The sequence below is a fragment of the Notamacropus eugenii genome, chromosome 2 (genome assembly GCF_028372415.1).
Source record: "Notamacropus eugenii isolate mMacEug1 chromosome 2, mMacEug1.pri_v2, whole genome shotgun sequence".
Taxonomy (NCBI): Eukaryota; Metazoa; Chordata; class Mammalia; order Diprotodontia; family Macropodidae; genus Notamacropus; species Notamacropus eugenii.
Window position 1 is genome coordinate 268,494,978 of NC_092873.1, and position 27,819 is coordinate 268,522,796.

The following is a 27,819-nucleotide window of genomic DNA, read 5'->3' on the forward strand; positions in this document are numbered from 1 at the left end:
AACTTTCCAACTAGCTGATAGTGACTGCAACTCTAGTCTACTGGAGTCTACTGGAATACCAAATGTAATAAGTCCATAGGTTTAGACACAAACCGAGGCGAGGAACTTGCAGAGCTATGCAGGGTAGAGTTGCAATTTGATTTCACCATGGACAGACCACCTAGCATAAAGTCCAAAGTCAGAAGGTAGGCTGGTTGAATGAGCAAACCAGAAAAGGGCCTGACCATAAAATACTTACTGTGGTAACAGGGAAGCTCAAGACTGAAACCTGGGGGAAAAAAGAATGACCCCCAAAATATCTATAAGCAAAGTCTCAAAAACAAAACTTCGGCACAAATTCACGTAGAATTCCTGTTAGAGATGAATTTTTTTTTTTAATAAATGAGAGACTAGAGGAAAAAATTTGGAAAGGGAATTAGCATCCTTCCACAGAAGTTCTTACAAAACCTTGCCAATGCAACATACTCTCTGAAAGTTAGAATGGACCAAATGTAAGCTAATGACTCTGAGACAATGAGAAATATTAAAACAAAGTTGGCTGGAAAAAAAGGAAATATAAGCTACCTCATAGCAAAAACAACTGACTTGGAAAACAGATCAGGGAGAGATGTTTTAAGAATCCTTGAACTATCTGAAAAGATACCTTAGAGTCAGTGGGCAAAGTGAAAATAGAATGAATTTACTGGTCATCTAACTCTGGAAGGAAACCCTTGAATGAAAACTCCCTGAAATATTATAACCCAAATCCAGAGCTTCTACATCAAAGAAGAAATATTTCAGGCATCCAGAAAGAAAGAATTCAGGTAGTGAAGAGCCACATCATATACAATTTAGCAGCTACCTCTATAAGTGGAGAACTTGGAATATGATATACCAGAAAGCAAAGGATATAGATGTACAATCAAGAATAATGCATCCAGCAAAACTCAGTGTAATCCTACAGGAGAAAATAGACCTTTAATGAAATAGAGGAATTCCAAGCAATCCTGATGATGAAAAGCCAGAATTGTTGAGGCACTTAGAAGTGCAAATACTGGAGTCAAAGAAATGTAAAAAGGTAAACTTTTTTTAAAAAAAGGATTGAAAGGAGAGAAATTGTTAATTTAGGTATATGATACATGTGTTTACTTTGAGCCCCACCATCATCAGAGGTCATAAGGGGAGTCTGATTAATTAGAAGACCTAAAAGTAGTTCTTTTAAGACTGGATGATCTTGAAAGAAGAATGAAAAGGGAGGTAAAGAGGAATACACTATGGAGAGAAAGGGATAGTAAGTTTAGAGAGCAGCTAATACTTAACCATCACTCTCATTTGAACTGGTCAAAGGCAGAAAGAGGGTGTATACACACACATGCACACAGAGCTGGGCGTAGCAAAGCATTTCTCAAAATAGACACACAGGAGGGAAGAAATAGGTGAGTGGAAAGGGGAAAATAAGAGGGAAGGTAGATTAAGAGATGAATTAGTCATAAGTCAAAGTAAACTCTTAACTAAGGATATACAGAAATATTTTATGGCAGCTCTCTTTTTGGTAGCAAAGAATTACAAACTGAAAGGATACCTATCGGTGGGAAGTGACTGAATAAATTGCCTACTATATGCTAGATACTGTGCTAGGTTGTAACAGTCCTATTCTTATGGACCTTACATTCTATTCTGTAGTATAATTTACTTGTCTTTAGGTTTTGATAGTGATTAGAATGACCAAAATCAAATCTAAAAAGAAGGAAAAAACTTGTACTAAGAGAAATCGTAAGAAGCATTCTATATCATTACCACCAAACTTTATCATAAATCCTATCCAATATGGCACCTTATTTTCATAGGGCATAGCCCAAATATAATTTCACTTTAATTCAGTCATAGATTCTTAACAGTTTCTATGATAAAATACTAAACAACCAGGTTACGTACTGGGCAAGTGGTAACACAGTAGTCATTTGATTGTAGTATTTTATTTTATAGTATTGAATAAGATCATAGACTTAGATTTGGAAGTGACCTTAGGGGTCATCAAATCTAGTGCCCTCATTTTATAAGTGAAGAAACTGAGGCCCAGAGAACTTAAATGGATTACCCAGGATTCTACAAGTATTGGAACAACCTAGTATTTGAAACCCAGATCCTAGTAATTTCTAATCTAGCACTCTCTTCTCTCCACCATACTGCCTCTAGCACAAATGCTTCAGAGAATGTATGCTGTATAGCTCTATTTCACATGCTATAAACCCAAACCAAATAAATTTAGTTTATTATTATTTTGTTCTATTTTTAAAAAGTATTTTTCAACTAAAGAAAAATTACCAAAATGTTTAGTCTTGTGTGGTCACTTTCTACTCCTGAAAGGACAGTGACAAGAGTGGTAGAAAATATAAAACTTTCTATGGATGTTAAGTTTTGGTAGTATAAAATGTGAGCTTTTTCTTTGTCTTGTGACTTAGCAAATAATATTTTACCTGAGGAACTGAATCATTTCAATCTTGATATTATTATGATTGAGACCAGACGATCAGAGGAAAGTACAGCTAAATGAAAGGATGTCTGATTTTCTGCCATGATGCCCTGAATATAATAAGGCAAGCTGTCTAGCTTCTCCATACCTACTCCAACAAAACTGTGAAGTTAGCACAATGCTGAATGGTGATCAAGAAATAGAATCAGAAATTATAGGGAATTCTTCTACCAGAGAAGTGGTGGAAAGCCCTCTTCATCCCTACCTAGTAGCCTTCCAAAGCTCTGTGTCACTCAACAAATGGTGAGGGTAGGTGGCTTTCCTGAGAAACTCCCAGTCTAGAACTTGAAAATCCTGGGATTAGTAGCTGGGAGTGATCAACAAATCAGTTGGTAGAATGCCACAGTTTATGGAACTGGGGTAGAATTTTGGGGTGTTTGGTGAGGGGGATGAGGAGGTGGTTGTACCCTGGGAAGGGGTCAGCAAAAAACCTCAGGGGACCCAGAACAAAATCCAGTAGAACTGACCACCCCTCCCAAAAGTACATAAGGGGAGCAGTGTCTGGCCTTGTTGCAAAGCCCTTATTCAAGAAATAAAATCTAGAAAGATGAATAAATCAAAGAGAACACCAATATAAAAATTTTATAAAAAGTCTTAACTACATAATAACTACAAGCATTTGTTTCCTTACATGATGTCATGAGGTTTGGACTCAAAGTGTGACCCAAGGGTCTGGGAGTGCTGCTATTTCCAGACCTCTGCTACCTCTGTTGGTAGCAGTTGATGAGCAGGTGGTTTTGGTGGTATCAAGGAAGTCAGATACCTTCTCCTCAGCAGTTGGTCACTTTAATGATGGCTATGGGACCTGGGCTGGAAGCAAAGGCTAGTAGTCTGGGGAACATTGCTCTTCCTGACGTCTTTGGGCTCCAGGTTCTGGACTATATTCATCAGGATCTGAAGGGAGGGGGTGATAACATGACTTTTCTAGTGCATGCTACTTTTTTTCTCTTTCTCAAAGAAAACTTTGCTGCTTTCTTCATCTAGACTGCCTTGCTTGCTTACCTTAGTGGTGTCAGCAGTTGGCGGAGATACTTGACCCTTTCTCCGCAGGAATTGCTTTCCCAGATGATAGTTGTGGGGGCTAAGCTAGAAGTATAATTGGTGGTCTGAGCAGTGCTGCCTCTCCTGCAGTTCTTGGATTTACCCACAGTTGTTAGTGGTAGTGAACGGTGGTAAAGAAAATGGTCTCATTCTCAGTAGTTGTAGCTCTTCCTCATAATGTGGCCTAGAATGGAAGCAGGGCTAGTGGTTTGGGAGACGCTGCTAATTCCCATGATCTTTGGGTTGGAGGGGAAGGCGTGGTGGTTGACTTTCCTGTCATGTGTTTTCTCTTGTCTCTCCCTCTGGGTGTTTGCTGCCTGGAGACTTAAAATCCAGCCTGGAGATTTAGATTTGGGCCTTATTTGTGTGGAGGTAATAGTTGATTCCACGTGGGTGAATGAAATTTTCCAAGGAAAGAGTGTAAGTAGAGAAGAGTGCAAAACCAATACTTGCTTAAGAATTTAAGAAGACGCACAGAAGGATCTGTTAGAGAGAGGTAAGTAGAGCAGAACCAGGAAAATGTGGTGTTAAGAAGGGGTATGTTGGACAATGGCCATCATAGTAGGAATACCCAGAAAGAAGAAGGTTCAAAGAGGCCACTGAATATAATGTGTTGTAAGTTATTGATGTCCTTTCCAGAGAACAATTTCAATGCAGTGGTGGAGATAGAAGCCATATTTCAAAAATAATAGCTAACATTTACATGCTCCTTAACTCTTGATTCTCATAACAATCCTATGAGGTAGATGCTATTATTATCCTGATTTTACATAGGAGAAAAAACTGAGGCTGAGAGGTTAAGTGACCTGCCCAACGTTATACACCTGTTAAATGTATGAGGCAGGTTTTGAGCTCAGATCTTTCTGATTCCCAAGTCTTGTATTCCATTTACTACCACACTTAGTGTCTGCCTGTAGATAAGAATTAATAATAATAATAGCTAGTGTTTATGTAGTGCTTTATATGTGCTGAGCATTGTGAAAATGCTTTATAATTATTTCACAACACTGGAAGGGAAGCATTATTATAATCATCACCCCCATTTTACAGATGAGGAAACTGAGGCAAATAGCAGTTAAATGACTTGCCTGTGGTCATACAGCTAGTAAGTGTATGAGTCTGGATTTGAACTCGGGTCTACTTAACTTAAGGCCCAGGAAACTATCAGTTATACTACCTAGCTGTCCCATTTAATGAGGAAAAAGTGGTATTGTGATGTATGAATAACTTTCAGAAAGATAGGTGAAGATAATTGGGTTGAGATAGAAGGACCAATGGAATAATTTTTTATATTTTAGAATTGGGAGGAACTGAGAATATTTGTAGAAGCTAGAAGGAAGGGAGAGTGAATATGTCTGTAACAGACAGCAAGATTGCTAGTAGAAAATCCTAGAGAATTCCAGTGTGTCTGTGATATGTAATGAAAATTGAAGAAACTGCTGGAACAACCTGGAAAAGGGAAGACTTGATGGGTGAAATATTTAATAGCTATCTGAAGATAATTTAAAAATGCTAAAAAAGTAGGAATTACATTTATTCTGTATAATTCCATAAACTTTCCTTCCATGTGAAGAAGAATGTTAAATTTGCTCTAGAACATTAGAATTATAAATAGAAAAATGGGTTTCCTTTTGAGTTAGTGACTTTCTGGTCATAGAGTAGTCAAGCAAAGACTTGCCATACCTGTCAGGTATGTTGCAGAAGAGATTTCTTTATGGATGAAATGATCTCTAAAGTTCCTTTCTAGGGTAAGATTCTGTGACTTCTTAGTTATTCATTCATAATGCAGATCCTTTCAATGTCATATTTTTCTCCTAATGTCTAGTTAGATCATCTACACTTAAAAGGAATTAAGGTAAACATTGAAGGGGAAGGGAGGTGGAAAATATTGGCATGTGGAACGTTTCCAGGAGTAATAAAGGCCTGGTTTGAGGTGTTGCATTTTTAGGTGTTTTCATTTTAAGTCTCTTAATTTTCCAGAGAACAATTTCTAAGACTTAGAATAACATGAGGGCCACATTGATAGGATAATAGGGATAAGGAATACTGGAGAAGATGACATAAAAATAATGGAGGGTTCCATATATAAGGTTGGCCTGTGTCAAAGTTTTGCTTTAGCTCACTGTAGAAAGGGGAGGATATTTCTCTTGTGGCCAGTGTGTTATAGTTTACTTCTGTTATAGGTTACGTAGGCTTTTGTGGACTAACATTGAAATTTTGACCACCGTGTGTGTATACACATACGTCTATGTATGTATGTGTATATGTAAAACCATGATCTCTGCAAGGAAAATGAGTTATGAGTTCCAAACATTTTAAGTGAAGTTAAGGAATAAAATTTTTTTTTAATGTTGAGATTTCCAGCATTATGGTGGTGCTTGCCAGCATTAGCAGAATCAAGTAAGGTTAATATGGCAGGACTTTATCAAGAAAGTGATCCTTGATCAACATTAAGGGCTATCATGGCAGTTTTTTTTTTTTTATCATGGCAGTTTTATTGAGTAGTGACATTAATAGTTTATAAAACATCAGTAGCACATTTGTTTTTTTAGAAAGTGAAATGAGAGTAACAGCATCTTCTCTGTGTGGGGGAATGGCAGGAAAGGGTCAAAGTGCTTGATGCAGTTGAGGAGATTTATTATTACTTCACTGAAATAATAAACTGAAGCCATGGTATGAATGTTACATTTTGGAAGTCCTTGAAGCCCACGAAGAGTTTTAATTGGATCGGCATGTTGTTGAAACTAAGATGTTTTAGTTTGAAAAGGGAAAAGTTTAAGGGGTAGTAGCTGTAAAGAATAGTGTTCAAATGCTTTTCATCTTTATTCTTGAGAAAGCATCAGCTCACCTGTCTGTCATCATTTGAGCTTTGGTATGTATGAAAAATGACTGATTTGCCAAAGGTGGTACTACTTCTTTGAAATATGCATTTGTAAAATTGCCTGAATTTTTTTGTCTATCATTTCAGTGCCTATATCCCAACATGACCAAGAATCTAAAAAAAATTTTTTAAAATGCCATTCAGAAGTGAGTAGTATGTGCCATAAGGGGAGTGCTTCAGAATAGAAGTGTAGGATTTTATAGTATTTTTATTCAATTAATAGCATTTGTATAATTTCCTTTATATTTCCCCCCCCATTTAGGAATCTGGTTAAGAAATATTGCCCTAAGCGTTCATCCAAAGATGAAGAGCCTAGGTAAAGTGCACACATTTTTTGGTATCTATTTATAAAAACATGTTTACTTATCTAACAAAGTGATCTCATTATGCAGTTATATAACTATAACTAACAAAAATATTGATTGATAAACTCATCATGAACTTTTTATAGATTGCCAGTTCTTTTAGTCATAAAGATGTGGAACCTTTGATATTATCAGTAGTCTAGTTAATCCTTGAATCAGGATATTCATCTACTACGAATAGTACCTTAGAAGGTAGCTATTAATTCATGATGTTTACTAAAGAATGAATAAGATTTTCTTAATTGAAGGAAGGGTAAGCTGTTTTTAAAAATAATTTGAAGTGATTTGTCTTTTGCCTTTTGTTTATGGTAACTTTACATTATACTTTCCAACAGTATTTAAAAATTAATTTCATTTTTGTATTTTTCCAAAGAACTTTCAATAAGATAATTTTGTGTTAAGAAATTCACATGTGAAAAGAAGCCACTGATTCCATTTTTTATAAACATCTCTTTAAATGGGCTTAATGAACTGCTTTTTGAAATAGTCTAAGTGAAAGTTATCAAATGAAATATAGACCACATGTCTGTATTTGTACACATCACAATCTTCACATTTTATAATGGTTTTGATTTATTCTTTTTGGTGGAGAAAATATTCTGTTAACTAAATAAAAGAAAAGGAAAACAGCTTTTCAGAGTAATAATTTCCTGAACAGAATGAGATTAAGTAGAAATCCAGTACTAGCTTTTTTTGTCAAAGTTATTTGCGTAGCAAGCTTTTATTAAGTGATTACTATTTTCAGTGCAATGTTCTAGCCACTTGGGGGAGAATGGCACAAGTAACATAGGCATACAATAGAGAAATACATATATAATTGTAATTCAAATGCATAAGTGAAATGTACATAATCCAGAACTCCCTTAAGAAGAAAGGAAGAAAATAGACCTCAAAAGATTTTCATACACACACGCAAGTGTGTGTGTATTAATATTATAACTACCTGAAATTAAGAGGTCAAGATTCTTAGGTTTGTTAGGAATTTCTGAGCCATCAGACCACCATATTGGCAGCATTTCACAATTAATAAAAGGTAATCAAAATATAAAAAGTAGATCTGTGTATTTTAATATGGTGACTCTCTGTTTCTCTCCTTCCCTTCACACACATTCTTTACCCTTATTTTTGCCCCTTTTATCCCCGTTTTTAGTGCCAACCATAATGGCACCTTACTTCCCTTCAGGAGGTGGGCAGGCAAACAGGCAGCTGTGTCCAGAGCTGATACAAAAGTTGTCCTGTAAATCACTCACCGGGATGCACGTGAGTGGTATGATTGGCAGGTTCCACCCTGACGCAAGCACATCATCTCTGCAGCAAGTTCAGCTTCCAAGCCTAGGAACCCAAGTTCATTCCCAAGGTCAGGCCAGTAATTTGACATCTTAAGCAGTTAACCAGTATGCTGAAAGGGTCTGCAGGTAGTATTTTTCTTTCTTTTCCATGCCAGATATCATTTTACTTAGAAATTAAGATTGCTTCAAGAGGTATGAAAGTATGTGTCCATTTAAAGACCTAGTCTAGGATCTTCCCATTTGAAGTTTGTAAGACTTTAACTATAATTAAGTTGAATATATTAACATTGGTCATCATCCCAAATTCTGTTTATACTTCACTAAAGACATCCTCAATGAATATCAAAATCTAATTTGTTTTTGACAGGTTTACCTCCTGTATAGCCTTTTTTAACATCCTTAATGAGTTAAATGACTATGCTGGACAACGAGAAGTAGTAGCAGAAGAAATGGGACACAGAGTATATGGTGAATTAATGAGATATTCTCATGATCTGAAAACAGAAAGAAAAATGGTAATGACCATATTTTATATTCATGTATAATATTCAAAATATTGTAATTGAGGAAAATCACTAACTTAATATATTTTTTCAGCCTAGAATGATTTTCTCTTTTCCTAGAAATTTTAATGGTTTAATGATATCATTTAGAAAATTTTACTTGCCTAATTTGTACAGTCTTTTGTAGTTTCAAACAGTAATCCATTTTGTAAGATTATGCCAATTGACAACTTCACAATTATTTCCTATAACAAGAAATGTCACTTGAATAGCAATCTCTTTACATGTCTTGATAGAATTCATTAATCAACAAGGCTTTTAAAGAGTTATATAAACATTATGTCAAAATGTTTTTAGTTAGTTTTTAAATATAATTTCATTTTCTGTTCTTTTGCACTTTTTAGCATCTCCAAGAAGGACGAAAAGCTCAGCAGTATCTTGACATGTGCTGGAAACAGATGGATAATGTGAGTCTTATTTAATGTATAGACCATTTTGGGTCCTCATGTGTATTTTGTATTCTGCATTTTTTTGAGTTTGTGTCAGTGTAATTATTTAAAATCTACATTACATTTATTACATGATAGCTTATGAAATAGTAAGCAGAATATTTAGTTGTGGGTGTGGTTTTCTTTTTACTGGAAATGTTCACCTTTTGAATTCTACAATGTATGTATGAATGCTCAAAGTAATCATGTTTTGACTACTTTAAACTTTGGAAGTAGTTCTTGTTTCCTCTGAGGTGATTACTAGAAAATTTAAAGATTAAAATTAAAGAGGCAAAATATTCATTTACTAATTTCAGAATAAAAAAGCCTCTGGGTTCAAGGTCTGCCTCTGATAGATATTATTTGCATCACCCTCAATCACTTAACCTCAGTTCCTCAGACAGTTCTCTGAGACAAATTGCAAAGAACATGGTGATCTGTGTTGATTGGTAAACTCTTCACTGGGGGTTCCTTTCCTGAAATCACAGGTCTAATCTAACTTGGTGAGGAAAAACTATTTTGTGGCATATGTAAATGAGTCAAATTTAAAATAATGTTAAATTATTTATTCCTAAAATTCTTATTTAAATACATGTGTGCCAAACACTGGGACCAAAAAACCAGCATTGAAATAGGGAACCAGAAGCCCCCATTCTACTCCTGACCCATAGTCCCCTTTTCCCTTTCACAAAAGTTTCTCCGTTCACTCTACTCCTTCCAGTAAAATGAAGGGCCAGGATCATCAGGCCTTACCAGCTACCCTGCCACTATGCTGTTTGACCACTGACATGTATATGTGAAGCACTTAATAAACTCTTTATCTCTCCAATGTGGCACGAAGTAACTAGTGGAATACTTCAGGGGTCTGTGCTTGCTCTCTTCCGTTTAATGTTTTTCTCAATGACTTGGACGAAGGTATAAATGATAGGCCCATTAAATTTACAGATGACACAAAGCAGGAAGAAATAACTAACAAATGGATGTCAGAGTCAGAGTCCAAAATGAATTTGACAGTCAGGAGCCTTGGACTAAATCTAACATGATAAAATTTGTTAGCAGTAAATGTAAAGTCTTGCACTTGGATATAAAAAAATCAAGTTAAAAAGTAGAAGATAATGGGGGGACTTGGATAGACAGTGAATTGTTATGAAAAAGATCTGGGGGTTTCAATGGACTACAGTGCTTTTTCCATTTGAGTAAGCGTTGTGATGTAGTAGGCAAAAAAGCTGGTGCAGTCTTGGGCTTCATGGAAAGAAATGTAATATCCAAAACAAGGAAGATGATATTTCCACTGTTTTCCTCATACCTCATTTGGAATGTTATATTTCATACTGGGCACCACAGTTTAAGAAGGGCATTGATAATCTGGAGCACGTTCAGATAAAGGTAACTATGATGGTGAAGGTTCTTGATTCCTTGTCATGAAGATTGGATGAAGGAATTGGACATGACCCTGGAGAGAAGGAAAATTCAGAGAGGAGGGAAGGACAGTCTTCAAGAATTTGAAGGACCACAACATGAGAAAAGGATTGGATTTGTTCTGTTTGTCCCCAGAGACAGAACCAGAAACAAGAGGAAAAGTTGCAAAGTGACTAATTTAGTGAGGAAAACTTCCTAGTACTTAAAGCTGTCCAAAAAAGAAACAGCTACTTGAGGAAGTGGAGGGTTCCCCAACATCTGAGGTATTCAAATGGAGGCTGTATGACCTAAATTAGCATGGATTCCTTTTTAAACAGCTGAAAACAAAACATGTATCCAATGACTGAGAATGTAATAGGTATTATGTGACGCAAGGAATGACAGATAGGAAGAATTCATAGAAATGATAGGCTCGTACATAATACAGAATGACTAAAGTGGAGTCAAAGAACAATAGATAAAATTATGATAACAATGTAAATAAAGCCACTGTAGAGCAGGAGTTCTTCACTTGATGTCTGTGCAACTTGGTGTCTTTTTAAAAAAATAACTTACATTTCAACATAATTGTTCCTTTTGTAATCTTATATATTGTATTTTGTGCTTTTAAAATCATTATTCTGAGGAGTCCATAAGCTTTTACCAGATCATCCAAAGGGTCCTTTTGACATAAAAAAGGTTATGATCCCATGTTGTAGTAGAAGGAAGCATCTGATCATGTACAGAGGTGACCTTTATTGTCAGAAGTTGTCTTTTGCAGTCTCTACATTTAAGATAAGTGTACTGATTTTAACATTCAAAATGGTTGGTTAATAATTGAGTTAATTTAATTTCATGGCCAGTGTCATACTTTTACATCTGCAGAGTAAAAAGAAGTTTGAGAGGGAGTGCAGAGAGGCAGAAAAAGCTCAGCAGAGCTATGAAAGATTGGACAATGACACCAATGCAACCAAGGCAGATGTGGAAAAGGTAAGTAAGATGCCTAAAAATCAGAAATTGACTTTGAGGTTAAAAGAGGACCTCACATGTTTCTCTCAGCATTTGCAGTTTCTTTGGCTGGTATTTTAAAAGTTTTCTTTTTTTGACCTTGTAGATACTGTATATTGTTATAAAGTCACCATAATTTGAAGAATTAGTGATTGTCTTATGTATTATGTGCATAGACATAATTGTTGCTTTCAAAGAGCTTCTGTTTCAGGAAAAGTAGGGTAGAAAGCATGCTTATAAATTGAAAATGAAAGAATGAATGATGAATTTATCATTTTCCACCAGGCCTTCTCATAAGTGCCTGGGATAAATTAAAAGAAAAACCCCCCAAACAAATCCTTCTTCAAAGATAAGAATAAATGAGGTTCAGACCATATACCAAAATAAGCTTCAATGGATACCTGATCCTAGATATAGAAGATTACATCATAGACAAATTAGAGGAACAAGGAAGAAATCACCTTTCAAATCTGAAGTGGGGAAGTATTCAAGACCAAAAAACAGAGAAGGTGAGAGAAGAAAAAAAGGATAATTTTGAGTACATGAAATTTTAAAAGGCTTTGCACAAACAATTCCATTGCAGCCAAGATTAGCAGGGAAACAGTTGCAACATGTTTTTCTGATAAAGGCTTCATTGCCAAGATACAGTAACTCGTTCAAATTTATGAGAATAAGATTTATTCACCAGTTGATAAATGGTCAAAGGATACAAATAGACAGTCTTCAAGGAAAGGCATTCAAGACATCATGTCATATGAAAAGTGTTCCAAATCATTGATAATTAGAAAAATGCAAATTAAAGCAACTCTGAGGTTCCATCTCATATCCGTCAGATTAGCAAAGCTGACCGAAAAGGAAAATGACAGATGTTTGAAGAGTTGCAAGGAAAGAGGCATTTTGATATTGGTAGCAACGTGAATTGCCCAGCCATTCCAGAAAGCAGAAAAATTCCTAAAGTGTACATATTCTTTGATCATTACTATCTCAAAGAGATCCAAGAGAGAGGGGAAAAGGTCCTGTATGTACAAAAATATTTATAGCAGGTCTTAATGTTGTGGCAAAGAACTGGAAGCTAAAGGGATGCCCATCAATTGGTGAATGACTGATCAAATTATGGTATATAAAAGTGATAGAATAATGTTGTTATGATAAATTAAGAAAGGAATGCTTTTAGAGAAACCAGGGAAGATTTATATAGACTGATAGAGAGTGAAGTGAGTCAAAACCAGAAGAGCTATTTATACTTTAATGTCAGTATTGTAAAAATCAAAGATTTTGAAAGACTTAAGCACTGTGATGGATCATGATTCCATAGGACTGATGATGAAGAAAGCTGACCATCTCACTAAGAAAAGGTAATAGGACTAATATGCAGGATGAAACACGTTTTAGACATGGCCAATGTGACAGTTTGTTTTATTTGATTATACTTATTGTAAAGGTTTTTTATTTCTTTTTTTTTTCTCATTGGGAATGAGGAGAGAGAAAAAAATAGACCCTTGGTAATTGGGGAAGAAAAACAACAAAAAGAAAAGAAAAATCACCTTGGCAACTGAGTGGAGGATAAATTCAAACAGGGAGAGCTTTGAGATAGGCAGACCAAGTATGAAGGCTATAGTAGAAGTCCAAATGAGAAATTATGGGGACTTGCACTATGGTTGTATGAGTGGAGATGAGGGACCAGATATGATCAGAGATATTGCGGAAGCAGCAGTTACAGCTGTTGGCAATGTCTTGGATTCTTGGGGTAGGTGTGAATGAGGAATTGAAGGTGACATTGGAAGTAGCTAGCCTGGATGACTGGGTACCCTCAACAGTGATAAAAAGTTCAGGAAGGGGTGCTTGAGGGGAAAGATAATGAATTTTCTTTTGGACATGTTGACTTTTGAGATACCTGCAGGATATCCAGTTTGATATATCCAGAGGTAGTTGGAGAGGTGTGATTGTAGCTCAGCAGAGAAACTAGGGCTTGATTTATTTTGGAATCACCTACCCCAGAATGATAATTGAGTTAATGAGAGCTGACGAAATCATCAAGTGAAATAGTGCAGAATGAAAAGAGATGTAAAAAAATATTTATAGTAACTCTTTTTGTGGTGACCAACTACTAGAAATCAAGGGGATTCCCATCAATTGGGGAATGACTGAACAAGTTGTGGTATATGAATGTAATGTGATACTGTTGTGCTACAAGAAATGATGAGCAGGTGGACTTTGGGAAAACCTGGAAAGACTTATATGAACAGATGCTGAGTGAAGTGTGCAAAACCAGGAGAACATTGTATACAATAGCAGCCACAGTGTATGAGGACTAGTTTGATTTAACCCTTCTCAGCAATACAAGGACCTAAAACTTTTCCAAAGGACTTATGATGGAAAATGCCATCGACATCCAGAGAAAGAACTATGGAATTGGAATGCAGAGCAAAGCAGACTATTTTCTTTTTTGTTTTGTTTTGTTTCTCCCTTTCGTTATAATTCTTCAATGCAATGTGACTAATATGAAAATGTGTTTAATAGGAATGTATGTATAGAGTCCATATTGGATTGCATGCCATCTTGGGGAGGAAGGAGGAGAAAATTTAAAACTTATAGAAATGGATGTGTTGAAAACTGAAAATAAATAAATTAAAATTTTTTTTTAAAAAAAGAAAAGAGATGGGGGATTAGGACAAAACTTTGAGGAGATGCACTATTTTTTTTTTAAAATTAATTTATTTTAAACTTAAATACACAATAATAAAAGAAACATTATAAACTTAAATACAAAGTAAGAAAAGAAAAAAACACTGCTATGTACACAGCAGAATGTAAGAGGATTGAAAATACATAGCAGAGATGTGTTTATTGATGAATGTGATCCGAGTGAATAATCAGCAAAGGAGACATAGGAGTAATTGAAGAGATAGCCTGAGAAAGTAGGGTAGTATTCAGAAGGAGAAGGTCATTGACAGTGTTGAGTACTGCAGAGAGGTCAAGGAGGATCAGGATTGACAAAAAGCCATTTGTCTTAGGTATTAAGAGATTATTGGCAACTTTGGGGATGGCAGGTTTGTTGAATGTTTGTTGAGTGTCTGAAGCTGGAATGCAGAAGGCAGTGGTGAGGGGGCTTCCACCTGAAACTTAGGGAAGGATGAGAAGGGTTAGCATAATCTCTGTGGAGAGTGGGATAGGGCATTGGTTAGTGGGGAATATAATTTTTGTCTAGCTGAATTGAGGTTTGAGTTGAACTTAGAGAACATAAATTTGCAATAAATATGGTCAGCAGCAGTTCGTGATGTCCTCCAGCTGTATTGAGCAGTGTGTAAATAGGAGAGAAGGATACAGATGATGGGAGTAATCCAGGAAGGAATGGAGCAAGGTTGTTGATAGGACGAGGTAGCAAGGGAATATAGGGTGGATGATTGCAGTAGTTGAGTTGGTACACTTGGTGGAAAGAACTGAGGAGTGGAGAAAATGAAGGTCTTGAGGAAGAACAAGAGTTAGGAATTGTAAGACATAGAGAAAGAGGAGTTAGGTTAGATATAGAGAAGTCTCACCATTTAGGATTTCAGAACCACAGGATGGGCTCTGGTATGTCTATTAAGTACCTACTATGTACCAGACACTATGCTAGGTGCTGGGAATTCAAAGGGAAAAAAAATGAAGTAGTTCTTGCCTTCAAAAAACTCATATTCTATCAGAAGAGAATGCTATAAGATATTAAGCTAAGCAGTTTCTGATTTCCTTTTCTCTCTGCTTGCATTCAACTGTGGATACAGAAGGTAACATGAATGACTGAAAAAGTAAAGTGGAAAAGTCAGGAAAGGCAAAGGGGTAGCAAAATAGAGAGAGGGAATTGTAAGAAGGGACATTTATGCCTAAGGAAGAAAAATGCTTCTTCTGGTTATATTCCTCTTGCTGTCTGTGAAATTGCTATTGACTCCTCTTTTCGTAGGTGGATTTAATCTAACTTTTGAATGGGATAGGGTTAGAATTGAGAATGAGATGCAGGCTCTTTATTTCTCTTTCTGGCTGGCCCAATAATATTATTAGTTTCTAGAGATGCATTGAGTTTTCCTTGCTGAAGCCTGTACTGATTGTAAATGGTGTTGGTGGTTGGGAGTAAAAATAACTTCAAGAGCATGCATACATTTAGGAATTTGAACCCAAGAATTAGGTTTGCCATTTAGAAAAAGTAGCAAATATAACCTTGGTGTTTGTGGGTTTTGTTTTTGGAGGATTCGGTTAGCGTTCTAATACTTACCATTGCCCCTTCCTCTCTACTCCCTTTTTTCTCTGGAGGTTTAAATCAATCATACTGTTAAAAAAAAGTTAGCTCATTTTTTTAGCCTGGGGGAGATATGATGGCTCCTCAAGTTCATATGGTTCTCTCTTCTGCTGCCTCAGAGAATTTATATTGCATGAAAAATTGGTAGCAGAATGACAATGTAGCTCGGAAAATTCCATACATTTGTTGATTTTTTTTTGCCCTAATTTGAATTTATATTCATCTCTAGCTAATTCTTATCCTCTTTATTATTGAGGCAGAAGTTCAGGTTGCCAGAAGTGTTGGGGAAAATAGACTAGTAAAGTATGTTTACAGTGTCTGTTAATACACAGACACCAGGAGGGGAAGTTGAGAATCAACTTCAGATCTTATTGAGGAAGTCCTTAAAGTGGTAAGTTTAACTAGTAGCTTCAGCCTATATTTTCTGCTCTGAAATTTCAGGAAACATCTCTAGAGCTGGTGACCCCCCCATCTCTTCCTTTGCTGTCTCAGCTTTTCCTTTTTCTGATTTTCACTGTTGGCACACATTCTTTTTGGCTTTGCTCCTTATACCGGTTAATCTTCCTATTAAAGACTGTTTGGCATTACTCAGTTCCACCTCCGTGCTCAAAGAACAAAAAAGATCCCCAGTTCCCTTTGACTTGGCTGGGGGATGTTTGTGTGTCTAAACTACAAACCCCAGGGTGCCTGTGGCTTCTTGGAGTTCTGTTACAGAAGGAATAGCAAGTTGCCTCAGCTGTTCAGAAATGTTTGATATATTACTGAGGGAAAGTTAATTCCTTTTAAAAGTTCATTATAAACACTTTAGAGGATCACATATTATTTTAGAGGCCAGAGAGACCTTAGAGATCATGTAGTCCAATTCCTTAATTTTAAAGTTATGGAAAAGTGAGACTCATAGATGCTGACCCAAGATCACATTAGTATGAGATAGAAACAGTATTTGAATCAAGGCCCTTGGACTCCAAATTGAGCACTTTCCACTGTTTTCTGTTTATAGGAAAGTTAGAAATTTTTCTAATATGAACCTAGAATTAATCTTTTTTCTTTTATTTTTTAAAAAATATATAATGTATTTATTTTTCAGTTCTCAGCATTCACTTCCACAAGAATTTGAATTCAAAATTTTCCCCCCATATCTCCCTTCCCCCCACCCCAGGACAGCATGCACCCTATCCTCCCCTTCCTCCAGTCTGTCCTCTCTTCTATTATCCCCCCCCCTCTTCTTGTGTTCCCTTACCCTCTATTTTCCTATAGGGCAAAATAGATTTCTATATCCCTTCTGTACATCTCATTTTCCAGTTGCATGCTAAAATAATTTTTAACATCATTATTGATACTTTGAGTTCTATATTCTCTCCCTTCTTCCCTCCTCATCCACCCTCATTGAGAAAACAAGCAATTCAATATAGGTCATACATGTGTAGCCATGCAGAACACTTCCATAATAGTTATGTTGTGAAAGACTAACCACATTTCCCTCTGTTCTATCCTGCCCTCAGTTTATTCCATTCTTTCCCTTGATCTGTTCTCCCACAATAATGTTTGTTTCTGATTATCCCTTCTCCCAATTTGCTATCTGTTCTGTTATCTTCCCTCTCCTATCCTCTTCCCCCCTGCCTTCCTGCAGGGTAAAATGGATTTCCATATCCAATTTAGTGTGTGTTGTTCCATCCTTAAGCCAAATCCCTTGAGAGTATGGCTCACTTATTTCCTTTCATCTCTCCCCTCTTCCCCTCCATTATAAAACTTCTTTCTTGCCTCTTTTATGTGAGATGATTTGCTACATTCTACCTCTCCCTTTCTCTTACTCCTAGTACATTCGACTCAACAGTAAACTTTATTTTTTAGGTTTTCTCCTTTCTTTAATCATCTCACCCTGTGTGCCCTCTGTGTGTGTATACATGTATGTGTGTGTATATATACACATACGCCCATGTACATATACATACCTTCACATATATAATATATGCATACACACCTACATCCATCCATCCATCTATCTATCTACCTCTCTCTCTCTCTCTCTCTATCCCGTCTATCACCCTAATACTGAAAAAGGTCTCATACAATTACAGTTACAGTGTTACAATTAACATCTTTCCATGTAGGAATGTAAACAGTTCAACTTTAATGAGTTCCTTAAGGCTTCTCTTTCCTGTTTACCTTTTCATGTTTCTCCTGATTCTTGTATTTGAAAGCCAGATTTTCTGTTCACCTCTGGTCTTTTCAACAAGAATGCTTGGAAGTCCTCCATTTCATTGAAATTCCATTTTTTTCCCTGAAGTATTATACTTAGTTTTGCTGGGTAGGTGATTCTTGGTTTTAATGCTGTCTTCTTTGGCCTCTGGAATATCATATTCCAAGCCCTTTGATATCTTAGTGCAGAAGGTGCTAAATCCTGTGTTTTCCTGATTGTATTTCTACAATACTTGAATTGTTTCTTTCTGGCTGCTTGCAGTATTATCTCCTTGACCTGGGAACTCTGGAATTTGGCTACAATATTCCTAGGAGTTTTCCTTTTGGGATCTCTTTCAGAAAGTGATTGGTGAATTCTTTCCATTTCTATTTTATCTTCTGATTCTAGGATATCAGGGCAGTTTTCCTTGATAATTTCTTGGAAGATGAGGTCTAGGCTCTTTTTTTGATCATGGTTTTCAGGTAGACCAATAATTTTCAAATTATCTCTTCTGGATCTATTTTCCAGGTCAGTTGTTTTTCTAATGAAATATTTCACATTGTCTTCAATTTTTTCATTCTTTTGGTTTTGTTTTATATTTTCTTGGTTTCTCATAAAGCCATTAGCTTCCATCTGCTCCATTCTAATTTTTAAAGAACTAATTTCTTCATTGAACTTTTGAACCTCTTTTTCCATTTGGCTAATTCTTCTTTTTAAAGCATTCTTCTCTTCATTGACTTTTTTTGACCTCCTTTGCCACTTGGGTTAGTCTATTTTTAAAGGTGTTATTTTCTTCAGCATTTTTTTTGGATCTCCTTTAGCAAGCTGTTTTGCTTTTCATGATTTTCTTGCATCACTCTCATTTCTCTTCCCAATTTTTCCTCCACCTCTCTAACTTGATTTTCAAGATATTTTTTGAGCTCTTCCATGGCCTGAGACTGCTGCATATTTTTTTTTTTGCAGGCTTTGTTGTCTTCCTCTGATTGTATACTTTGCTCTTCCTCATCTGAAAGGATGGAAGAAAATACCTTTTCACCAAGAAAGTAACCTGCTATAGTCTTATTTTTTTCCCCCTTTATTGGGCATTTTCCCAGCCAGTTACTTGACTTTTGAATCCTTTGTCAAGTGGAGGATATACTGTCCTGGGCTTTAGAGGTTTTATGCAGCTGTTCTCTGAGATATCTCTAGGGACCTCTAAGTTCTTAGTTCCTTTGAGGGGGCACATCAAGGGAGAGAAGGTTACTCCCCTCCTGGCCTGTGCTCTGGTCTGTGAGCAACCAAAAGTAGTCATTTCTGCCCTCAATCTGCAAGTAGTATTCCCTCTCCACACCCGCCACCAGCTCTGCCAAGCCAGCGTTCCTCCTCACCCCAGGACTCCTCCTCGCCACTCAGGACTGTGACCCAGATCAGAAGCTTGATTCCCTTAGGGTCTTTAGGCTGAGGGCTCCAAAAGTGGAGGCTGCTGCTGGCCTGGGGCCAGACTGAGCTCACCTCTCAGCCAGGTGAATGAGCTTTCTTACTGACTTTTAAAGCTGTCTTTGGTGTTTGTGGGTTGAGAAATCTGGAAACTGCAGCTGCCACCCATGATTCAGCTCCCTGAAGCCTGTTCCAGTCCTGTTCACGCAGTGGCCCAGACTGGACTGTGCTCTACTCTGAGCCCATTGTGATAGACCTTTCCTGTCGGCCTTCCAGGTTGTCGTGGGCTGGAAATCTGTTTCACTCTGTCATTTTGTGGCTTCTGCTGAGAATTTGTTTTAGAGTCATTTTTTACATGGATTTTAAGGGCTGTGGGGGGAGAGGTAGAGTAGGTCCATCCTCCACCATCTTGGCTCCAATTAATTAATTAATTGGGCTAGAATTAATCTTTAACAGCAGCAACAACAGTAATGTTTAGCATTTATTAGTGTGGTGTACATTTAATTTTATTGTGCTGATAAAAAATGGCCTAGATATTTTTGTCTTTAGGTATTGTACAATTTAAGACATTTGAGATTGTTATTTGTTCTGTGAGGATAAATTGGGCTAGCACTTAAGAGTTAATTTTTTAAGCTATCAGATCAGTATCAGTATAGTTTAGATCCAGTGTTACTAAATATGTTCTAGTGTCTAAAAAAAAGTCAGTACTGTTGTCAGTACTAGCTTATCCACTCAAAATCTAGTCTTGGTTCATAAAAGTGTGAATCTTCAAGAATGATTTAAACATTCATTTTTATTTTGTAATGGCTTACTCTGACATACTTTTTTGTAGGCTAAACAACAGCTGAATCTTCGGACACACATGGCTGATGAAAATAAAAATGAATATGCTGCACAACTTCAGAACTTCAATGGAGAACAGCACAAACATTTTTACATAGTCATTCCTCAGATTTATAAGGTAAGTTCTGTAAATGAAATGAATCCTGTGGTGTGTTTGTGAAAGGTCTTATAATTTTGCATTTTGTCTCTCAAATCCAGGATATTTCTAGGTCAGCTGTTAACCAGATTTACCAATAAGCCAAATCTGCATGATTCTATATTTCAAAAATATTTTTTCAGATCTTATTAGATGATATATTCCCAAGAATTAAGATAATAGCTCACAGAAATGAAAGAGAAACATTTTAAAAATAAATTTTTAGTTATTATTCTTTGTCATTAAGTGTTTTGTTAAGCAGTTGGAAATCTGTTGCAATGGGATGACTTGAGTAGTACAATGGATAGAATGCTGGACCAGTATTTTTTAGTCAGTAAAACCTAATTTCAAATTTGGCTTCAAATATTAGATGTGTGACCTAGGCAAGTTATATAACCTCTGTGTACCTCCGTTTCATTATCTATAAAATGTGAGTAATAATAGCTCCTAACTCTCATGGTTATTGTTAGGATAAAATGAGACCGTATTTGTGAAGCACTTCACAAAAACCTCAAACTCCTGTATGAATTCTACCTGCTTATTGTTATTATCACCACATCTGGTAGTTTGCTGAGGTTTTTGATCATCATGCCAGATTCACTGGTATATTTTTCTCTTTATAATTTCTTAATTGGTAGCATCTTCAGGAAATGGATGAACGAAGAACCATCAAACTCAGTGAATGTTATAAAGGATTTGCAGATTCAGAACGTAAAGTTGTTCCAATCATCTCAAAGTGCTTGGAAGGAATGATTCATGCTGCAAAGTCAGTTGATGAAAGAAGGGTAAGTACTCAAAGGGTGTTGTATTTGAATGCATATGTATAAAAATATCTGTGAGGTTTATATATTAGTGGGTATTTCTCTTCCAAGAAGAGGATGACATATTTTGAATTTTGCGTATAGTTTAAGTTCTGTTTGCTTTCAAACTGTTTACTACAAAGTTGTCATATTTCCTTTTTCATTATTATAATACATGATGCAAAGTTCAAATATTATTTTTAACAACTTTTTTCTTATAGAGTATAATTCCTAAGAAGAGGCTGCTGGGTGCTATTACTAGGAAGGATGTAATTGCCATAGTTGTAGTCTTCTTCATATTCTTAGAGGACATGTGATTGCTGTCTTCAAGTGTTTGAGAGATATGGCCCCAGAGGCCACATGGAGGAGCAATGGGGGAAGCTTTGAAGGGGCAGATTTAGGTCTAAGGTGAACAAAAAGTTAACAAATAGAGCTGTTATTCAAAAGAAGAATGAATCTTTTTAGGAGATAGTGAAGATCTGCAGTCCAAGGTGAATTAAGTATTTGTTGATGATGTTGTGGAAGGAATGCCTGTTCATATGTAGATAAAACTAGGTTATCTCTCATCCCATTCAAGCTCTGAGATTTTAGGATTCGTTTAAGGTGGTTCCCTTGCGTTAGGTTTCACTCTGGCTCAAATCTTTAGTTACAAAGGCTACTAAAATATTCAGAGTGGTTCCTTGAAATCATAAATCTTTAGATCAGATGAGATGATTAAAATTTAAATTCAAGTAAATCTAGCATTTATTTACTGTCTTCTATATGTGGTTGCTAGGAGAGCTAAAATGCTTAGGGAAAACAGAGTTCTTTATTCCATGGAGTTTACAGGACAATTGGGATACAGGAAATGCATGCATAACTAGAATACAGAGTAATACATGGTAAGTGAATAAAAGTGTATAGATATATTACTGTTGAATACAAATACAGTACCACAGACTACAGTCTCTGATTCTCTGAAAGTATGAAGGGGGCAATTTCAAAATCCGAATAAAACACTTAAACTAGTTTGTTACATTGAGAGTCTTTTTTCATGGTTTGAGGAATGCAGCAGTAGCTTGAAAATGTGAATGTGTTACTGTCTTTCCTCAATTGAATTTGAAATGAAACTATGAATTGAGGTCCAAAAATTGAATTTTACTAAGTTAAAACTCTGGCACAGTTTGACCAGCCCTCCTGGCTACGCAACCATTTTCCTGCCCCATCAGCTGAAAGAAGATACCTTTTTTTTTTTTTTTTTTTTTAGCCTCAACCTAACTAAATGAGCATAACAAATGTAGCTCAAAAAAAATTTGACTGAAAGCTGTTGTCATAGTTTCTTGGACTATTTGAATGTCAGGTATTTTGGTCAGTTTTTAAATATCATTTTATAAGCAGGAATAATTATAATGTAATATAATTATAATAATTATAAGAGATATATTATCTGTCAGATACCTTTTGCACCATGTCTATAAGAAACAAAAATAATTTGTATTTCAATTCAGCAAACATTTATTAAGCAAATAAATCAGTAAATGTTTATTAAATACCTACTATGTGCCAAGCATTATGCTAGGTACTGCAATTAAACATGTGATGAATGAAACTTTCCTTATTCTGGTAGAGCTTGCATTGTAAGGTAGAAGAGACAAGGAGATAGATACACATACATATATGCCTATAACATGCACAGTATATTGTGTGTGCATGTATGTGTTTTTACAATAGATATAAATAACAAAGTAGTTATCTAAGGTAATGTAAAAGAGAAGGTACTAGCATTATTAAGAAAGTCTTCATATAAAAGATGGTGTTTGAGCTATGTCTTGAAGGAAGGAGGGGGATTCTCTCTGGTAGAAGTGCGACTTGAGTGCATTCCAGGCAAGGAAGTGAGGGGTAACTGCAAAAAGAAGAAAGAGAAGATAAGTTTAGCTGGTTTGTAGATTTTGAGGCTTGGGGGGACTGGAGAAAGGTTGGTAGGACAACATTGTATAGGGTTTTAAAAGCTAAATGGTAGAATTTATATATGCTTCTAGAACAAAGGGAGGGGACTTCCTCCCTCTAGAGGGGATTGCCTGTTTCTCATTGAAATGAATAATGAATAAAAATATATGATATGAAACTACAGTAAGTAATTTCTATCACAGAATTGCATAAAGAAAGTCAACAAGAAATCCATGGGTAATAGGAAGAGGGATCTCCTGCAAAACCAAAATCAACACAAGGCTCTTAGTGTCCAGCCTCTGAATACGACCAGCACCAGAGACATGTGTAGCCAATAAGACTATATCCAGAGGAGGCCAGTGGAGAGGGCCTCTTTAGAAAGGCGCAGGGAGGTCAGAAAGCCCCAGGGTTGGGAATTTGGAGGAGCTCCCTGGTGAGCAGAATGATCAGTGACAGCACTCAGATTGGAAAAACCTAGGCATTCAGGTTTTCTAAAATCTTTAGCACTCTGTCTCAGGACTTCTCAGGATGCAGTGGAAAGTCCTGAAGATACAGTGCTAGGAACCTTGAAAATCCAGAATGTCTTAAGTTTGGGAATAATGAAGGCCAGTAAAAGAACTCTGGTGACCCAGGTTGAGATTCCAGTTGAGCAGGCTACCCAAGGTGGCAGATCCTTGCCTTGCTACAAATCCCCAATTCAGGAACTAACGCTGAAAGATAAGTAAATCAAAGAAAATTCCAAACAGTATAAAAAAATTATATTTCTAGAGATTTAACCCACTCCCAAAAGGAGCAAGTTTCTTTGTAACAACTGCAGGCAATGATTTAAAGGAAAAAAATGGATTTTAAAAATGAAACCTGCTGTTAAAAAAATGCAGAAAATGTCAGAGCTAATGTAAGAATCATTGAACTCCCTGAAAACCACGATTTTAACCTTGCACACTATGATTCAAGAAGTAATAAATAAAACCTTCCTAGATCTCTTAGAAACAAGTCCAGGTGAAGAGAGGAAGATGCCACCTTCTGAAGGAAACTCCAAAAGGTAAAGTCCCAGCAATATCACAGCCAAAACCCCCAGCTCCTATATCATATCAGGTTCATCCAGGACCTTTCAGTCACCAATAAGAAGGGAGAGGAAGTCTTGGATGGCAATGTTCTACAACCTGAGAAGTGATCACAAGTCATTGTATCATCCTAAAAAGGAAAAAAAAGTTCCTTGAATGGCATAGAGGATTTTCAAGCATTTCTAATGAAAATACTAGAGCAGGAACTTTGAAATACAACAAGAGAGCAGAGAACCTAGAAGGGTAAATAAATTTCAGCAATGGGAATAAGATGTATGACAATGAAGCTAGGTTGCAAGGGGTTGAGAAGTGAGTGGGAGATAATAAAGAGGATAGATAAAGAGAGGAAAGAGTTTGTTATAGCAGTCTAACTATGTAAATGAGAAGGGACAGCTGATAACTTCAGGAGGTGGTGGGGGCACATGGAGGTGTTTTTAAGTATGAGAAAAATCTTGACATCATAAAAGTTGAAAAAAGAGGTAGTAGTGGGTAAGGAGATACTGAAAATTAGGGAAAAAGAATGACCAAAAGTCAAAGCAAGTTTGCACTGAAAGGATTTGTTTCTTGAAATAGGTTTTTTCCCCATTAAAAAAGTTGGTTAACATTTTAAAAAGGAGATTCAAAATTAGCAGACAGCTTTGAAATTTCTGAAACAATTTATTTGAAATTATCCTAGGAACCAAGCTAAGAAGAAAGGTATTATTTAGTAGTTCATAATAGTTAATGAGGGGCATCTAGGTGGCGCAGTGGATTGCCAGGCTTGGAATTAGGAAGACTCATCTTTCCAAGTTCACATCTGACCTCAGACATTTAATAGCAGTGTAATGCCGGGGAAGTGACTTAACCCTCTTTATTTTGGTTTCTTCCTCTATAAAAGTGAGCTGGAGAAGGAAGTGGCAAACTCATTCAGTATCTTTGCCAAGAAAACCCCAAATAGGGTTACAGAGTTGAACATGATTGAACAATGACAATAATTAATTATGATACTGGGCAAAATATAATAAAACAAATAAACTTTAAGCATACATAAATGAAATTTAATTCATTTAAACTCAACAAACATTTATTACTATGCCAGGTCCTGGGTGTATGAAGTTGAAAAGGAAGCAGTTCTTGCCTTCAAGGGATTTAAACTCTCTTGAGAGTGGTAGGAAACAATATGTATAGGGAGAAGTAAATACAAAGTTATATACAAAGTCATGTAAAGGCAAGGGGACAAGAAACATGAAAATCGGAAGTTTTTTTAGCTTTCAAACCATAATAGCTGACGTGTATGTAGTGCTTTAAGGTTTGCCAACAGCTTTACATATTTTAATACCACTGAACCTCACAACAGTTGAGCATTTGTTATTATTCTTCCCATTTTATAGATGAAAAAACTATCTGAAACAGTTTAAGTGAGTTGCTCAGAGTCACCCAGCTAATAAGACTCAAAAGTAGGATTCAGACTCAGTCCAGTGCTCTGTGATGATCCATTTTTATTATCAACAACCAAATGAACACATTTAAATTATGACACCTCAGTCCCATGCTCAGCATGTCATCACAGAATCAGAACAGAACTGATGCCAAACAAAAGGAGATCCACTGAAACATTTTTCAAAATTATAGAGGTGAATAGGTGGAAATTCAGAAGGAAGCACAAATAAACAGAACAGTTTTGAAAATAACTTATAGAATATATTTTGTGCTCCTTTTTAAAGGAAATAGTTTGAAATGGAGAGTCACAGTTTAATATGTAGTCCTCTTTATGGAAGTGCCTCTCAGATATATGTGTTTAAGTTAAGAGCAAAACATAATTTAGACACAGTTGCTCTGGAGTTTATTGAATAGGAAAATGACGTGGTCAGGTCTCTACTTAAGGAAAAGCACCTTGGCAGCAGTGTGTAGGATAGACTGAAGCAGGAGTGGTGGTGAAGACTTTAGTCAGGGAGAGCCGTTAGGCTTTTGCAATAATCTAGGTAAATGGATGAGGGTTTGAAGGAGATAGTTGTGTAAATAGAGGGGAATGGGATGAAAGAGATGTTTTGGCGGTAGAAATGATAAGATTTTGGCAACTGATTGAACGTATGGGTTGAATGAGAGTGATGAGTTAAGGATGATGCCAAGATTATGAATCTGGGACAGTGGAAGAATAGTGGGGCCTTCAACAGAAATAGCAGAGTTTGGATGCTAGGTGGGTTTGAATTTCTTTTATTTGCTAGGCTGATCAGTTTCTCTCTGATTGATTAGTAGAGTTAATGACAATATCTGATTTTTGTGTGTGTGTCTTTAATCTAGTGTTGCTTTTCCCTGATGATATTTTTCCGTGCCAAAAGCAAGAATAGAATAGAATTCCCCTTCCTTTCTCATTCTTAAATGCCTTTGGGATTTCTTTGCACCATAAGATGTCTTGCCAAGATTTCTTTAAATCAATTTTACCCTCTGTTTTATCTCTGTTATGAGGCAACGCTGCTCATAGTTATCTATCACCTTTTTCTTCATAAGATTATATTTATGCCATTCTCACCTATTTCTCCCTTTATGTTGAAGTCTCTGAGTATCAATGTATACTGATAATGTGGAGGCTCTTAACCTAGTTCTTCATGGAATTTCTCTGCCTTTTCATCTCCTACCTTGAGTGTTTGTACATTAGCTGAAATTATTTTAATGGTGGTCTTTTTGTGGAAGCTTATAATGGGTACTCTTAAAACATGACCAAATAGTCAAAGAAATAATAGTTTTTCTTGTTTTTTTGGGGGGGGGGAGTGTATATGATAAAGCCTATTATGTCAACTCCTTTGTCTCATATATTTCCTGTAAGTCATGTTTCCATTTAGCTGTAAGCTTCTTTCTTTCTTCTGGTTTTGTTTATAAAAAGAATGTTAAGTTTGATATATTATTCAGCTCCTTGAATAATATTTTCTTTTTTCTCCCCAATTTTTACTTTAATATTCAGTTTTTTATTTTAAGTTCCAAATTCTCTCTCTCGATACCTTTCCCTCACTTGTTGAGAAGGCAAGCAATATAATAACCCATTATACATGTGAAATCACGTGAAACGTTATTTCATGTGTGTTCTTGGCTAAAGAAGTCATCATTAAATGGCTTAGATAAGGTTGGTCTTTGTGAATTAAATTTGATCTCTTGCCAGCATCATATTCAAAGTCAAAAAGTTTAAAATTTAGTTCAATTTAGTATTTTACCTAGTGTCATAATAGAGCTTTTCAGTTGTTACATTCTGCTGGCTTAACATTTAAGTACTCAAAGTCCACTTTTATGCCAAGATCAGACAGGTGAGTAGGACTTTGTAGAAGATTACAGATATTTTATATTTTTCTTCTGTCAAGATTTTTATTAAATACTGTTTTCACCAATAAGGACAATAGACTTTCCACATTTGAATTTTAACACCATAGTTCCAGATATGCTTATAGAGGAGGTAGAAATGGTACTAAAGAAATTAAGGACTGGAAGAGCAATGAGATTAAACCAAATGTACATAGAGGAGAGCCATGCTGGAATTGACATAGTGATGAGAATGTTGAAGGGAAGGGAGGGAGGGAGAAAATTTGGAATAGGAAATTAAAAACAAAACAGAAACTCAAACGTTAAAAAATTGTTTTTACATGTAATTGGGAAGGGGAGAATAAAATATTTTTAAAAATAAGGATTGCATTACAATAGTTACATACCTATTCAGCAAACCAGAAATTGCTTT

At 36.1% G+C, this 27,819-nt stretch overlaps 1 protein-coding gene across 4 annotated transcripts in view; it reads left to right on the forward strand.

The window, feature by feature from the left end:
• FNBP1L (formin binding protein 1 like) overlaps window positions 1-27,819 on the forward strand; it is a 128,375-nt gene that overhangs the window by 72,653 nt on the left and 27,903 nt on the right. For all 4 annotated transcript variants that reach the window (XM_072644037.1, XM_072644039.1, XM_072644040.1 and 1 more), the window contains exons 3-8: window positions 6,697-6,750; window positions 8,456-8,603; window positions 8,996-9,058; window positions 11,363-11,467; window positions 20,183-20,311; window positions 20,968-21,114. In XM_072644037.1, the coding sequence (XP_072500138.1) occupies window positions 6,697-6,750; window positions 8,456-8,603; window positions 8,996-9,058; window positions 11,363-11,467; window positions 20,183-20,311; window positions 20,968-21,114 (646 nt within the window). The remainder of the gene's footprint in view (window positions 1-6,696; window positions 6,751-8,455; window positions 8,604-8,995; window positions 9,059-11,362; window positions 11,468-20,182; window positions 20,312-20,967; window positions 21,115-27,819) is intronic.